Source organism: Octodon degus, unplaced genomic scaffold, assembly GCF_000260255.1.
Source record: "Octodon degus isolate 3935 unplaced genomic scaffold, OctDeg1.0 scaffold00230, whole genome shotgun sequence".
NCBI classification, from domain to species: domain Eukaryota; kingdom Metazoa; phylum Chordata; class Mammalia; order Rodentia; family Octodontidae; genus Octodon; species Octodon degus.
Genome location: NW_004524806.1, coordinates 1900282 through 1916293, shown reverse-complemented (window position 1 = coordinate 1916293; position 16012 = coordinate 1900282). Strand labels below are relative to the sequence as shown.

Below are 16012 nucleotides of genomic sequence, written 5' to 3'. Positions count from 1 at the left end.
GGTCCCTGTGCTTTGCTAAGCTTGTTCTAAGTAGGTGCTTTAGACCACTGAGCCATCTCACCAGCCCATATCTCAGTATTTTTAATAGCTGCCTGTATTCTATTGTGTTTGTATTTTTGTAGTTAGTACACTTCTGCACTGATGGACACATGTATTGTTCCTAACCTTTAGCATTAAGCAGTGCTGTACTGTTGGAATGTGTGTTTGCACAGTTGTAGACAAGATCGGGCGCGTTCAGTGTGGTATATCTGTAGACTGCACAGTTGTAGAAATATGTCTGTAGGTAAAATTGCTAGCAGTGGAATTATTGGAGCCCATAAAGATGACTGCTATTATAGTGTTGAAAGTCACTTGGAAGGAGGGGAGGAGTAGTGGCGAAAAATAGAGTCAGTGAAGGAGGTACCCACGATCACCTTGTATGAGTGAGAACAGTGGTGGCGGATCTATGGCATGCGTGCTGCAGCAGGCACATAGAACCTCTCTATCGGCACCTGAGCCAAGTTGCCCCAACAGCAGAGCTTGGAATAATGGTGTTTTTTCTCAATTAAAACCTGTATTGATGCTTAATTGCAGTGTTGGCACTTTGCATTAAATAAGTGGGTTTGGGGCTGCTGTTTGAGCACTCGGTCTCTAAAAGGTTTGCCATCACGGATCTAGATGCTTCAGAGTCCCCAGGATCTCTCTTCCTTGCTCAGAGTCCTCCCGGCCAATAGAGGGCCTCACACAGACACAGTTCCCTGGCTTTTGGATTATTTGACCAGAGCCTTCTTCCTAGGAGAGGTTGGGGTGATTCATTCATTAACAACTTCTTGCTGCAGTGTTCACATGGGCTGCCGGCTCTGAAGGCTTTTGTTCTCCAGCTTGTCACAGTCACAGACTCCTGGAAACCCAATGTCTCAGTTTGCTCGGTTCCTTGCCAGGTTTCCAACTTGTGAAATGTGCAGGAGATTAGCACCTCTCCTGCCATTTTTTCTGCCAGTCCAAGGATCTCTGCAGTTGCCATTGGCAACCATAACTATTAAATTCTCTGCCTGCTGCTCTGGGAACCTGGAAGAGCAGCTTTCCTTCCAGGATGATTTTCCAAGGTCTGGAGAAGGAAATATGCCCTCCATTGTGACTTTTCATTTTCCACGTCTGAGTGGTTTAGGTTCTTTGAAGTCAACCCCACTTAGGTATGTGTGTGGCAGCCATTGGCTTAGCACATGTGATGATCAATCCTCCAGAAATTCCTCCTGAAGTCTGGATTTATGGAAGTCACGTCGATTCCACCTGGGAGGGGCTTGCACTTCAGTTTAGGATACGAGGAGATGGCTGCCCCTCTTTCAGGGGAAATCAGTTTTCACGGCACTGAGAAGTCTTCTCACTAGTTCCACACCCATTGGATATTTTGTAAGAGGAGTGGGGAGAGAAGAGAAGGCCTGCAGCCTCCTGCTCACATTCCTAGACACCGACTCACTGCGCCCGCCGCCACTAGAACAGCAGAGCTGTGTGAAATGTCAAGAGGAGTTATGCTCATGGGCTCCCTGGCCCCAGTCTCTTTGTGGCTTGCGTTTTCTTCCATCTGTACTCTGTTCATCAGATGGAAATCAGAGGGTACAATTAGAAGATAATTTGCTAGTTCCAGACTTAATTTGGGGCCCCCTCCTTGCCTGATTGAATTACAGGAGAACATAATAGATTTTTTGGCTCTGCAGCTGAGAGAAAAAGAGCTCTTAGCTCTCCAGCTGGGCAGAACTTTTAGTATCCTGTGTGTTGCCTCCTCCCACCTCTGGGGGTCTTGTGTTGCTGCCCTCCAATCTAGGATCCTAATCCCTTCAAGACTTTTAAGAGGTTTAAACTCAGCTTCAAACCCAAAGAAAATAGGGAGCCCTGCAACCTCATGGTGCTAAAAAATGTTGAAGTTGGAAGCTATTTAGAGATCTAACGAAGGCCCAGACAGAGGCAGGGACTTGCTGCAAGCCACATACCTAGCCCATAGTAGTTGTAACAATAGTCTTAATGATATTAACAGCTAACATTTATCAACTCTTAATGTGTTCCAGACTTGGTGCCAAAGGCTTACGTGCAGTGCATTGTCGCATTCAAACCCAGACAGTCTGGCTCTGGGCCCAGGCTGAGCTCCAGTACAGCATGGTAGAGCCGTCTATACTGTCTAGTCTAGGTTCAGACCCTGGCTTCACTTCTCATTTGTATAGCTAGATAACCTCAGGCAAGCAACTTAACCTCGCTGTTACCTCAGTTTCTTCATTTGTAAAGAGGACATTGTAGCACTACCAAATAGTGTTTGTTAAAATTCATTCATATATGTAGTTCTGCAAGTGAGCCTCTACACTGCTTGGTACGGGGTGAGCACCCATCTGGTAATCACTGTTCCTGGCTGCCTCTAGGGTGAAAGTGTGATGTCTTATGTGGTGATAGATGTGTGTGGCTGAGTTCTGCACAGATGACCAAACCCATTCTTCATTACTAAGAGATAGTAAGATAGTGAACATGGTGTTGAGCTCTGGCTCTAGAACACTAGCTAGTGGGCACACTATGGCTTATCACTTATTTTTATATTGCCCGTGATTTTTAAGTTCTTATATGGTTGTGAAAGGAAAAAGGCAAAAGACTTATTTCATGACATGTGACAGTTATATGAAATTCAAATTTCAGTGTCCAGAAATAAAAATTTTATTGGATTACAGCTCTATCCATTTGTTTTATATATGGCTGCTTTGGCATTCTAATGGCATAGTCGACTATGATAGTCTGTATGACCTGAAAAATCTAGTATTTCTACTCTGGTTCAAGGATCAGGATTTCAAATCTTTCTGGGTTTCAAATGTAACTTCACCATTTACTAGTTGCGGAACCTCAGTTTCCACATCTGTTAAATGGGTATAGCATCCACCCTATACACTGGCAATTTAAATATGATAAATAATAGGTTGAGAGCACTTACCACAGGGATCATACCAAGGGCTCACTAAATGGGAGCTTATTAACAGAAAGCTACAGTCTCATGTTGCACCCATCATCCCTGTGCCCAGAGGAATGGGAAAAGAGACTTTTGTAACGTAGACACCACCTTTATCACACTTTTTTGCCATAGTTCATAATGACAGCAACAATCAGGATGACTTTTGGTTCTTTCTAGGGAAAAAGGAAGTACGTCTGATGGGTGAGACCCTGTGTCACTGCCCAAGTCCAACAGTGAGATTAAAAGTTTCCTCAGGTTCCTCTAGCACCCTTGCTTTTTCCTTCATAGTCTTAAAAGCAGGGGGAATGAGTCGGTCCTTTTCAGTGGTAGACCCTAGTTGGTCATCCTCACAGCCGGGGCTCTGCAGGTGAGCTCCTATTCCAAATTGGCCCATCACTCACCACTTCTCAGTGAGGCTAGTGAATGGTGTCCTGAGAATTAATGAATTATAGTAGGCTGGTAATGTGAGCTCCAGTCTACTGGCAGAAGGCTTTGAGAGAAGTGTTTCCCCTTGAAGGGGTAGAATGAAGCCTAATAGCTGAAAGCTACAGCTCTGGAGTCATAGTTTCCTATATTTAAATTTCACCATTAGGGTTGGGGTGCAGCTTAGTAGTAAAGCACTTGCTTGGTGTGCATGAAGACCTGGATTCCACCCCCAGCTTGGCAAAAAAATAAAAACTTTTAAGGAAATAAAAAAATCCCTGGGGCCAGGGAAATAGCTCACTAGAATAAGCGCTTACCTGGCAAGTGCAAGGGCCTGAGTTCAATCCCCGGTTCCGACAAAAAGAAAAAAAAAAGAAAGAAAGAAAAAAGAAAAAAATCCCAGCTCAGAATTCTACAAGAAATTTAGAGAAGACCTAGCACTATGACTTCTCAAACTCTTTAATGAAATTGAAAGGGAAGTAATACTCCCAGATTCATGCCTGGAAGCAAGCATTACCCTAATAGCAAAACTGGAGAAGGGCCTAAGAGAACAACAGGCCAATCTCCCTAATTAACATCGATGCAGAAATCTCCAGTAAGATACTGGCAAACAGAATGCAGCAAATCGTCAAGAAGATTATACACCATAACCAAGTAGGATGTATCTCAGGGATACAGGGATCATTCAACATATGCAAATCAATGAATATAATACACCACATTAACAAAGCCAAGGACAAAAATCGTATCTCAGTAGATGCAGAAAAAGCTTTTAACAAAGCCAGCACCTATTCATGTTAAAAAAAAAAAAAAAAAAAAAAAAAACTATAGAAAATTGGAATAGATGGTCTTTAGCTCAATCTGATAAAATCTATCTATGACTAACCAATAGCCAACATCATACTAAAATGACAAAAACTGAAATCTTTCACTCTAAAATTAGAAACAAGACCAGGATGTCCAGTCTGTACTCTTATTCAACATAGTCCTAGAACTTTAGCCAGAACAATTAGACAAGAGAAAGAAATAAAATAACAATAGGAAAAGAAGAAGTTAATTTATTTGCAGATGATATGATACCCTACATAGAAGACCCCAAAAACTGCACTAAAAGACTGCTAGATTTATTAAGCAAATTCAGGAGCATATACAGAGTCAACATCAAAATCAATAGCCTTCCTGTATGTGAATAACAAACTCACTGAGACAGAAATTATGGCAACAACACCTTTCACAATAGACCTCTACATTGAAAACTACAGTACTATGAAAAAGGAGATTGAAGAAGGTATCAGAAAACAGAAGGCGGGGCTGGGGAGATGGCTCAGTGGAATAAGTGCTTCTCTGTCGAGCACAAGGACCTGAGTTCAATCCCCAGTTCCACCAAAAAAAAAAAAGAAAAAGAAAAAGAAAATAGAAGGATATTCTTTACTTTTGCATAGGAAGAACTAATATAGCAGAAATGGCCTTCCAAAATTGTTATGCAGATTTAATGCAATTTCAATCAAAATTCAGCATATATCACAGAATTAGAGAAAAATAATCTTGGGGCTGGAGAGATGGCTCAGTGGTCTAAAGCACCTACTTGGAACAAGCTCGGCAAAGCACAGGGACCGCGGTTCGATCCCCCAGCACCACATGCCAGCCAGCCGCGCCCCCTGGTGGGCTGAGCTGCCCCCCCCCACACACACAATAAATAAATGTAAAAAAAAAAAAGAAAATAATCTTAAAATTCATTTGGAACCAGAAGAGACCTAGAATTGTAAAAGCAATTCTGGTCAACAAAGGCAAGGCAGGGGGCATCACCATTCTTGACTTGAAATTATATTATAAAGCTACTATGATAAAAACAGCGTGGTATTGGCCAAAAGAAAAGACCTGAAGATCAATGAAACAGATTAAAAATGCAGAAACAACACCAGACATACTCAGCCACCTGATGTTTGTTTGACACAGGTGCCAAACACATTCACTGAAATAAAGATATCCTCTTTAATAAATAGTGCTAGAAAAACTGGCTCTGTATATGCTGGAGATTAAAATCAGACCCTTCCACCATGCACTAAATTCAAAATGGATTGAAAACCTAAATATTAAAAAAAATTAAATCTGCTGGAAGATGAAATAGGTAAAATTTTTAAAGATACTGAAAACCCCACTCCCAGGAACTATCACAAAGGATCAACAACTAGGATCTCATCTTATTAAAAAGCTGTTGCACAGCAAGAGGAACCAGCAGCAGTAAAAGACAACGCACAGTGAGAAAAATGTTTGCCAGCTCTTCCTTACATAAAGGATTACTATCCAGAACATATAAAGAACTCAAAAAACTCAGACCTTGCAAATTTAAAGACCCAATCCAAAAATGGGCATCTAAGATGAATACACACTTCTCAGAGTAAGAAATATACACATGAAAAAATGTTTAACATCACCGGTTACTCAAGAGATGCAAATTAAGGGCCAGGGATATATATAGCTCAGCAGCACAAGCACCCACCTGGCAAGTGCAAGATCCAGAGTTTGATTCCTAGTACCAAAAAAAGTCCTGAGATTCCATCTCACCCTCAGAAAGAATGGTTATCATCAAGAAATCAACTTTTGTGGGGACAAAGGAACCCTTCTCCACTGTTGGTAGGAGCGTAGACTAATACAGTCAGTGTGGAGATTCCTTGAAAACTAGGATTAGAGGTCCTATTCAACCCAGCTAGTCCCCTTCTGCGTATCATCCCAGAAGAATTAAAAACATCATACCACAGTGATACATGTGCACCCATGTGTATAGCAGCACAAGTTGTAATAGCTAGATCTTGAAAACAACACAAATGTCCACCAACTAAGAAATGGATAAAGAAAAAAAAAGATGTTTTCTTTTTACATAATGGAGTATTACTTCATAAAGAAGGATAAACTTGAGACTTAGAGGTAAATGGATGTAACTCAAGACCATACCCATAAGTGAAGTAAACCAGATGCACATGTGCAAACATTGTTATTACCTCCCTAGTGTGAAAAGCTGAAAGAGTAAATAAGATCCAAAATATACAATAAATATTGCAAAATGGGAAGAAACTGTTCAAAAGGAAAGAGATACTGGGATGAGGGAAAGTAGAAAAGAGAAAATAAAAAAAATACACACACACACAGGACAGCTATACTACTTATTTCTCTTAGTTCATTGAAGAGAAAGGTTTGTGCTAATATTGGTTCCACAGTTAAATTCCTGTATCTTGTACTCTGAGTAAGAAAGTTAAATATACAATATACAGTGTATTAACCATTATTACCCTCTTATTGTTTTGAATTTTTGTTGTTTCTCTTTAAAATAAAAATTAAAAAAAAGAAAAGAAATCCCAGCTCAGCTGGTGTTTAGCTTTTTGGCCTTGAGTGAGATGCCTGATCTCTGTGCACCTCATTTTCTTAGTTATTAGTGGGGAAAATTCTTTTCTCAGAGAAGTAACAGCAGTGTTTGTCGCATGGAGACACATTAGGTATTAGTTAATACTCTGGGCTTTGTTTCCAGCCCTGCCCCAGGGTGGAAGTGGCAGCACCAATTGGCCCGCTCTTGAGGTAGTCCCTAGAGCAGGTAGAGGGAAGGGGGGGTAAATGAGTCTGTACAGAGCAGAGGATGGCTCTCTGGAGTTGCCTCTCCCGCCAGAGGTTCCCCCTCTTCTGGAGGTGTGGCTCTGCCTGAAGCTGGCGCCCTATGCTTTTCTTCACCTCAGCAGAATTACTGTCCTTCAGCCAGCTTGCTGGGCTGAGAACGATTGTCAGATGCATTGGCCCACTCTTCCGTGCTACCCTGTCCTTAGCTCAGGGATGGACGCTTAGCCAGCTCTAGTCATTGTCTGTGTCGGCGCCTGCCTGCAGCCTCCCTGCAGCCTCGCTCTAGCCCAGCTCCACCCCTTGCTGCAAGGTCTGTTTCCTAACAGCTGCTCCAACCACACACCTCGTTTCTGCAGGAGCCCCTCCTCTTCCTCCCTCCCTCCCTCATTTGGGGTGGGACTGAAAGAGAAGGCTAACTTGACAGCAGTGCTTCTTTTCTTAGCTAGCCACACACAGCCCCTGCCCAAGAATGTCTGTGTGCCTATAGTCTGCACACAGAGGTGGTTCTCCCGGAGTCTCCCTGAGGGGCTGCTGGAGCTTCGGACAACTAGAAGGAACCGCCCCAGCCATGAGCCCCTGCAGTAATCTGCCAGGGGGCCAGTGGCCTGGAGTCCTCACTCTTCTCCTGCGGCTCCGGAGGGAGAGGTGAGCGCTGGGCTGCCCGCCCCCAACCAGAGGTGCTGCACCGGGCCTGTCATGGTGGCCGCCTACTGCCGGCCTGAGGCACTCCCAGACGGGTTTGCAGCTGAGCCTGTTTATCTGGTGTGGGAAGAAGATGGGGAGTTACTTGTCCATCCCGGCTTACTTCACCTCCAGAGACCCCTTTCGGTGAGTTGGTCTCCCATTCCCCTCCCCATCTCCTCTCCTGGCATGGAATGGTCCTATGGGCAGGGCAGAGGCCTCCCTGAATCTACTTCTCCAATTTCACTTATCCCTTAACCATTGGTTCTGCCAGGCAGAAGCCAGTAGAGGTTGTACTTAAGCAGAACCAGACGGGTGAAGACCATCTCACCCTGTCCTGGAAATGGTGAGGTGAAGGATAAGCTCAGAAAGAAGCTCCTGGGAGCTCTGGCTCCCCTCCCTTCCCAGACACACATACGAGAGTCTAAAACGTGCCTCTGACCTGGCCTGCTCTTGTGTTGCTGCTTCCAGAGGAAGAGTACAAATAGGGTGCTGTTCTTCCAGCTCGCACATGTCTTACCTGCGGGCCATGCTGCCTGCCCAGGAATTTGTCCCAACAAGCAGGATGGGCAGGTTTTGCCAAACTAGAAGCTGGCACAGCCAGGGTGTGGGTAGCCTGGTTGGTACATAGTGGGCACCCTGTAAACATTCTTCCTCTTAATGGCAGGCACCTTTGCCTCTGATTGAAGTGCATGTGAGCTCCCAGCTGAGAGTAGTTGATGGAGAAAGGCCAGGGCTAATGCTTCTGAGAGTGATCCTGAGCTGTGAGGCCAGTTCCTACCCTTGTCAGTCCCCTGTCAAGCCTAAGTACCTGTGGGGGCCCTCTCTCCGTGGGGTTTCTCAGAAGAAGGTGTGGAAACTTTATTCCTCAAACCTGCCTGTCTTTTGTTCGCTGCCCCACCCCACCGCCAGCAGAAACTCCCCAGGGGGTTTCTGGCCTTCTGGGTCTCTTCTGAATGGAGCCACTCCTGGCCAGGGTGGGGCTTTTTATTCTTTGGGAGAAGCCTATTTCCAAGGGCTGCCTACCCCTCACCAGTGGTCCTAGTTAATTTTTTTTCTCCTGACTTCCCCAACCCAGCTGGATCCCCAGATCTTACTTTTCAGACACTATTCAGGTGGTCAGGGCCATGGTAGAAAAGTAGATTCCTGTGTAGTCTCACTGAATGACTGGACCCTGGTAAAGAGATGGGAGGCAACTGGATTGGGGTTGGGGGTAGCTCTTGGATGCTGACTGTACCTGCCATCCTCCTAGGCACTTTATCCTTTAATCTCTCAAAAGAGAGATTATGTATCCCCATTTTACAGATGAGGCAACCAGTTTCAACAAAGCTGACATTCACTATCTCCCCAGCCCACCTTTTCTGAGTTTCTTTCTCCTCCTTTAAGGGACTTCATCTCCCTCTATCCACATCTCCTGGGGTAGTATCAGGTTTACTTCCTTTTCTAACCAAGAACAGAAAAAAAGAGATGGTTTGTCAAGCATGTTGAAGAGATTTCTGAAGAGCCAATAGGAATTAATCTTGAGTTTAGGAAGTGGACTTACCTTGTAGAATCCTGCCTCAGCCGCTGGAGTGCTGGGATTGTAGGTGTGTGCCACCACACCTGGCTACCATGTAGAATCAAGATACCAAGTTTTGTAGTAACCAGTACTCCAGGTCCTCATTAATTCCTTTTAACTCAGCCCTGGAAATGTATCTGGGGGGTGGAGGTGGTATTTAGCTACCAGCAACATTATGTCCCATTTAATCTTTGGGGGTTGGGATAGGTCTTCTCAGCAACTGGAGCTAGAGCAGATAATAGACTCTCAACCTGGGCCAAGACTCCAAAACCATCAATGTCTATCTGTCTTTTGTCATTTCTTCCCTCTGGGTATCTGATAACCTCACCTCCATTCCCCAAGTTCTGTTTGCCCAGCTGGAGTCAAAGTGGTACTGACTCACTGACTTACTATAGACCCTCTCCCTCCCCTAATTGAGAAGCCACATTCCTGAAGCCACTTCTGAAAAGAGGCCGCACACAGGGCTCTGTGCTCTAGGGGAGGGACCACCCAGCCCATCTGCTTTCCCAGATTTGAAGCTAAATCACTGCCTGGTCAGAAAGCTGCTTCTACTGTCAGCCCCCTCCTTTATTACAGGACATCTTCAAAGGCTCCTCTCTGAACAACTGCCTGTCCCTTCCCTAGGCCTCATTTTCTTCCTTGGCAGAACATGGGCTAGGCTTTCAGGGTTTCCAGACAGGGCTATTGCCAGATTTTGTCAAATTAAGTCCTTGACCCTTAGGCCTCTGGAGGAATACAAAGTCCACAGGAGTTCTGGAACTGTGGTTGCAAAGAAGGTGACGCAACCAGATTCCATGGGGACATGATCAGGCGTGACCATGTGAGGGAGGAAGAAGGAGCAGAGAATGAAGAATGTAATTTCTGTGCCCTTTATACCCCTGCCTGGCAGGCCACACTCAGCAGAGTACATGTCTTCCCTGCCCATGCCACGGGCGTAAGGGTTGCGATATAATCACAAGTACACTCCCAAGTAAGAAAACACCTCAAACTGGAATTTACAGATGAGGTAAATGAGGGAGTGACACCCCCCCACGCCCCATATTAGGGGCATCACTCTTGCTAGGCAAGCACTCTACATTGAGCCACATTCTCAGTCGAGGGAATGGCTTTCTTGTTTTGTTTTGCTTTTTTAAAACAGGGACTTGTTATACAGTTCAGGCTGGCCGTGAACTCACCATATAGCCTAGGCTGGCCTCAAACTCATGGTCATCATCTTGCCTCGGCCTCTCAAGTACTGGGATTATAGGGGTGCACCGCTATACCTGGTTAGGAAATGACTTTTGTCTGGCATTTTTAAAGGATTTTTCTTTTTATAAAATTAACCTTAATGCTTAGCATTGATTTGATAATCTTTATTAAATTAAAAATTATTAGTACATGTTTGTGGTACATAATGATTATTTTCATCAGCAGGAGTTGGTACGTGTACATAATACATCTTTATTTTCATTTCCCCTCAATTGAATAAGCTTGACTTACACGTTGTCTCTTGAAGAAAGCAAGCGTTCTCTGTATTCTAAAGCAACCCACATCTAAAAGGAAAAATTCTTAATCCTGTAGTTTAACAGTAACCTCTGATATCTGCCTTCAGTGCTCTGGGACTCTTTAAGCTTAATCTGATAAATGAAGGACTTGGATCAGTTGAGTGGGTCCCAGCTCTGCAGCGTATATGCTCCTCAGAGATGTACAGGATCCTTTCCATTTTTTCCCCACAAATAATGAAAGCCCTATGGTTCTTTGTTGTTTTGTTTTTTGTTTTTAATTGACGACCTATCTTTAACTGCCATACAACTACACAAATTAGTCAGAACTACAGGTTTCCTGGTTTATGGTTGGAACTGCATCAGCATACTCTGATAACACTTTTTTCTTGGTTATCAGATTTTTTGATTATTTGTTTACTTTTTTAAAAATCAGGATAACATTTTCCATGATAAGTGTGGCTTAACTGACACTGTTTCAATCTATAGGGTCACAGGAAAGAGGGATAATATGGAACTCTGATGGATGAGCTTAGGCTCTGGTGAATCGGAGTCTAGACTCATATCCTGCCATTCTGTGCCCTGGGGAAGACTGGACAACTGCACTGCATAGCATGCTTAGGCAGAGAGTTTCCCTTAATCCTTTTCAGCGCACTTAGACTCAGAGTCAAAAGGCTGGAAGAAGCTTCTCCACAACTGGCTGTTCTCACAGGGGGGCTAAGGATGAGCATACACACAGTCAGGCCCTTTCCCTAGGACTTGGGATAGCTTGTTACATGTTTACATGTAAATGCTCCGTAATAATAGCTTGGTTTCCTTATTCTATAGATGGAGAATTTACCTGCAAACATTTGGTCTAAAGAATTTGGATGTGTGTGAAGGTTGGGCCTATGTCTTAATCTCACTTGGCTTCTGCCAACAGAGCTTCTCTCCTTTTCACTTTCTAGCTCTGGTTGGAACTTGCATCAATCCTCCTGCCTCAGTCTCCCAAATGCTAGGATTATAGGTGTGTGTGCCATCATGCCTGGTGGGGCATGGTTCTTATATGTTCAATGTACATTGTAACTATATTCTCACTAATGGGAATTGATTAGATTGATTGGGTTCTAACTGACTAGAGGACCTTCTATACTTACAGAAACCTGTTTGGTTTTAGGTAAGAAATAGTTCACTTTTGCCTGGACATGAGAGGGAAAGGGGTCTGTCTACATTTGCACTTGGTTTTCTAATTGGGAAGGAAAGAAATGAACACTTATTGGCCATCTGCTGAGAGCCAGGCATCATGGGAGGCATCTGTACATAAATTCTTTTTTTAATTTTTTTTTTTTTTATGTATTTGGTTGTTAAGGGGTCTCACTATGCAGCTTGGACTCATAGTGATCCTCCTGTTTTCAACCTCCCCAACCTTGGGATTATGGGCGACTTGGCCAGGACTCTGGCCAGCTCAAGCCTGCCTTGGGGGCAGGGCAGGTGCGGCTTGTGCCAATATCAAACTGCGGTCCCTGCACTTGCCTAAGCTTGCCTGAGCAGGTGTTTTTGTCCACTGAGCTATCTTGCCGACCCCTGTACATCAATTCTTAAAACCCCCTGGAAGTTTAGCATCACTTTTATATTACACAAGTGAGAAACTCAAGTGCAGAGCCATGCAATACTGGCCTTGGGTAACAGATAGTAAAAGAGAAATATGTGAAAATCTCAACCTAGGATTATATTATCCATGTATTCTCTGCTGATTCATAAGGTCTCAGTTTGTATCTGAGTTGGCCCACTGGAGTAACCACTATGTTCTTTTTTGCTTTATATCTATCTGTCCAGGCCCTCTAGTGTTTTGGAAGAGAAGTTAAGAGGTTGTTCTTAAACGTACCTTCAAAGTAGTATTTCTTTTGGGTTATCTCTGATTTGAGGATTTTAGCTCTGTATTCCCTGGCTCCTGAGGAGACTGATGACCAATGTCTTAAACCTAGGTTATATGACCTCCCAGCTGGATATCATTGGCCTTGTAGAGCACATTTTGATTTTCACTTGAAGCTTGTAAAAATTAAAGCTAGACTCAGTAGAATAGGCGCTTCCCTGGCAAGTGCAAGGGTCTGAGTTCAGTCCCCAGTTCTGCAAAAAAATTTTAAAAATTAATTAATTAAAAGCTAGAATAATGCAGTGGCCATAGCCTTTGCCTTTTTGAGACAAGGTCTCACTGTATTGTTTTGGCTGTCCTTGAGCTCGCTGTAGCCCAGCCTGGCCTCAAAACTTAAGATAACCCTCCTGCCTCAATCTCTTGAGTTCTGGGATTACAGGTGTGTACTACCACGACTGGCTAACGGAGTCTGAAACGGGACATTTTAGAGTAGCACCTTACATTTCCAGAGTATATGTTAGATTGTTTTTTCAAAAGGACAGAGATGACTGCGAGGGAAGAGAACACCATGGAATAAATGACGGAGGAAAATTAATTTTGCCATTTAATAGTCACTATTAAAACTAAAGGAGAAGCATTAAAAACCTTAACACTTAAAGAGACTTAAGCTGTCAGGGTACTACCCAGTCATTATCACAGAGGAGAATCCAGAAGCCTAGCTGTTGGGGCATTCTGTATTACTCAGCTGATACTGTACAGTGAAGATGGCTTCCTAGCCATGCACACATAGGTTCAGAATCAAGATTCCTTGTGTATTATGCAATTTTAAAAGTAACTTGACTTTGACTTTTTGGTCTTCTATCAGTGTAAAACAGGGATAATCCTCACATCTTATATAGTATGGTCAGGATTAAAGTAAGGAAAGCATCCTGTAAGGTGGCTGGAGTAAGGTCGGCACTCAGGTAACAGCAGATGTTATTAAAAGCAAAGCTTTGAAGTCTCTGGTAAGCCTAAGAGCCCAGTTGAGTTCTGTGGCTAAACAGAGCTTAGAGAGTCATGGCCAGTCCTCTTATCACCTGTCCACTTTCCTGTTCTTCAAAGATACCTGTGGCAGCAACTCTGGCCATCTAGCTGGTTGTACCCCTCAAAGGCAATTCTGGCTGACACGGGTATGTGTATTGGTGACGTCAGTTTTTAGCCAGGTGTTCTTCCCAGCAAGTGGTGTGGCTGTCTCCTGCATGCCTGCACTTGTTTTTTCTCCCTGTTCTCTCTCCTGGGCTTGGCCAAGGCTACTTCTAGTGAACGAAAGCAGGATACTGGCAGTGGAAAGGAGGGCGGGTTCTGGTGCTCCCATCCCCTGCGGCACATACCATGGCATGGGTGTAACAAAGTCTGGGCCTGCAGTTGGGTACAAAAGTGTGTGCACCAGCTTTTCTACACTGTAGACAAGGGGAAAGACAGGACCTGGTGGCATGAGCCGTGGCTGTTCATACCTGGGATACTTGCTCCCACCATTTTCGGTTTGGAAATATTTGCTGTGGGTCTACTGTGCCAGGCTTCGGTTGAGATGCTTGATCTACTAAAAGTAAATAAGTTTTCAGGGAGCTCACATTCGGGTCAAGAAAAAGATGGTTACTCAACTCAGGAGTTCTAGTAACTAGAACTCCTTCTAGCTCAGAAGGTGGGAAGCAAGAGGGGAGTCCCTCCTTCTAGTACTTGCCCGTCAATAGGTACCTCATGGTCATCCAGAACCACCTTTAATCCCCACTGCTACTGTGAGAGTAGGTAACATTATTTTCATTTCACAAAGAAAGAACAGAGGGGCTGACCCAAGATTATTTAGATGGTACAGGATAGGCCTGAGACTGGAACCTTAATCATCTAGGACAGTGATGGCAAACCTATAGTACATGTCCCACAGTGGGCTGTATGTTATCACTGAAATCTCTAAAAGGCTCACTGGGGCCGGGGAGATGGCTCAGTGGAATAAGCGCTTCCCTGGCAAGCGCAAGGGCCTGAGTTCAATCCCCAGTTCCATCGAATAAATAAATAAAGACTCACCATCACTGATCTAGGGCAAAACATGTACAGATGTGAGAGGTCTCAGGGGTTGTCTGTCCCTTCATTTCATAAGTGGGGAAATGAACCCACAGAAGGAAAGGGGCCTGTCTGAGAGCATGTGGTACCCAAGAACTTTAATCTAGGTCTCTCCTCCAAATCCAAATTTAGACTCATCTACTGTGTACCTGAGCCACATGCTCAGGACAAGGTCTTCCCCTGTGTCCTCACTACACTCTTCGTTCTATATCTGTATTTTTCTATGCTATACTCAGAACCCTGAGGTTCAGCCTCTGTAGGACAAGTAAAAAAAAACTATTGAATAAAAATAGCCAAGAGTGTCTGTTGAACACCCAAAGGAAACTGAGCCTCCAGAAACAGAAAGGGATATTTAGGGTCCTACTTCTTAAAACTCCACAGTCTTAAGAGCTTTCCACAGCTACTTCAACACCTCCTTTATTGCAGAAGTAGAACCACTCATTGCAGCCTCTCACTTTGCCTTGTTTTGTTTAGACCTTCTCTTCTGAAAGAGAGAAGGGCACCTGGTGTATCTTAGTATTGCATTGCCTAGCAAGTTTTCATAATAATGTACTTGCCTCACATTGTGTTTCCCCATGTATTAACTTATTTAGACTTCATATTGGCTCTTTGTAATAGGATGTTGTACATTTGTATCAATTAAAAAAAAAAAAAAAAACCTACTAAGAGAAGTTGTCCAAAGCTGTCTCGGTAGTGGCAGTAAGTAGTCAATAATGTAGGTTACCATTACATTATTGTTACCATTTTTAATTGCAGTTGACATTTAATGAGTTCCTGCTGTCACAAGCCTTTTATATAAGGCTTTTACATATTTCATATGTAACTATTTCATTAATTTTTATAGCAGCCCCTTTTATAGATGAAGAACCTATCAGAGAAGTCTCTTGTCCAAGGTGAATACTAGTCAGGGACAAAGTCAGGATTCAAAGAAAGAGGCAGCCCCCTACTAGGTGTGACAGCAAGGATGTAGCTAACACAGGTGGGCAGCATCTTGACAGTTAAACTGGGGGGCCTAGCAGAGCACTATGGCATGTGCCTATAGTCTCAAGTATTTAAGAGACTGAGGTAGGAGGATCCCCAGGGCTCAGGAGTTCAAAACCAACCTGGACAACATAGCAAGACCTCATCTCAAAATAATCTAACAACAAAAACCTAGAAGGAAGGAAATGGCATTGGCTCAGCAAGCTAAGGAGCTCTTAGATCTCCATGCTGGGAAGCTCAGAAGGGAGAAGGAGGTTGCAGGCAGGGCCTGGGAACACACCTGACCTGACAGAGGCAGAGCTTCCTAGAGAAGAGCTGGGGGAGAAGGGACCCATGGATCTAACATTTATATTTTGTACAACACTAGTGGA

The 16012-nt window shown here is 43.9% G+C and overlaps 1 protein-coding gene across 3 annotated transcripts in view; it reads left to right on the top strand.

Annotated features, from left to right (window-relative positions):
• Limk2 (LIM domain kinase 2) overlaps positions 1–16012 on the top strand; it is a 75222-nt gene that overhangs the window by 30989 nt on the left and 28221 nt on the right. The window contains exon 1 of one of the 3 annotated variants that reach the window (XM_004645513.2): positions 7386–7819. The exons of 1 other annotated variant lie outside the window; for it this stretch is intronic. In XM_004645513.2, the coding sequence (XP_004645570.1) occupies positions 7767–7819 (53 nt within the window). In that variant the 5' untranslated portion in view covers positions 7386–7766. Of the gene's footprint in view, positions 1–7385; positions 7820–13684; positions 13733–16012 lie in introns of those variants that run through there. One more of the 3 variants, XM_023705849.1, reaches the window with a different exon arrangement.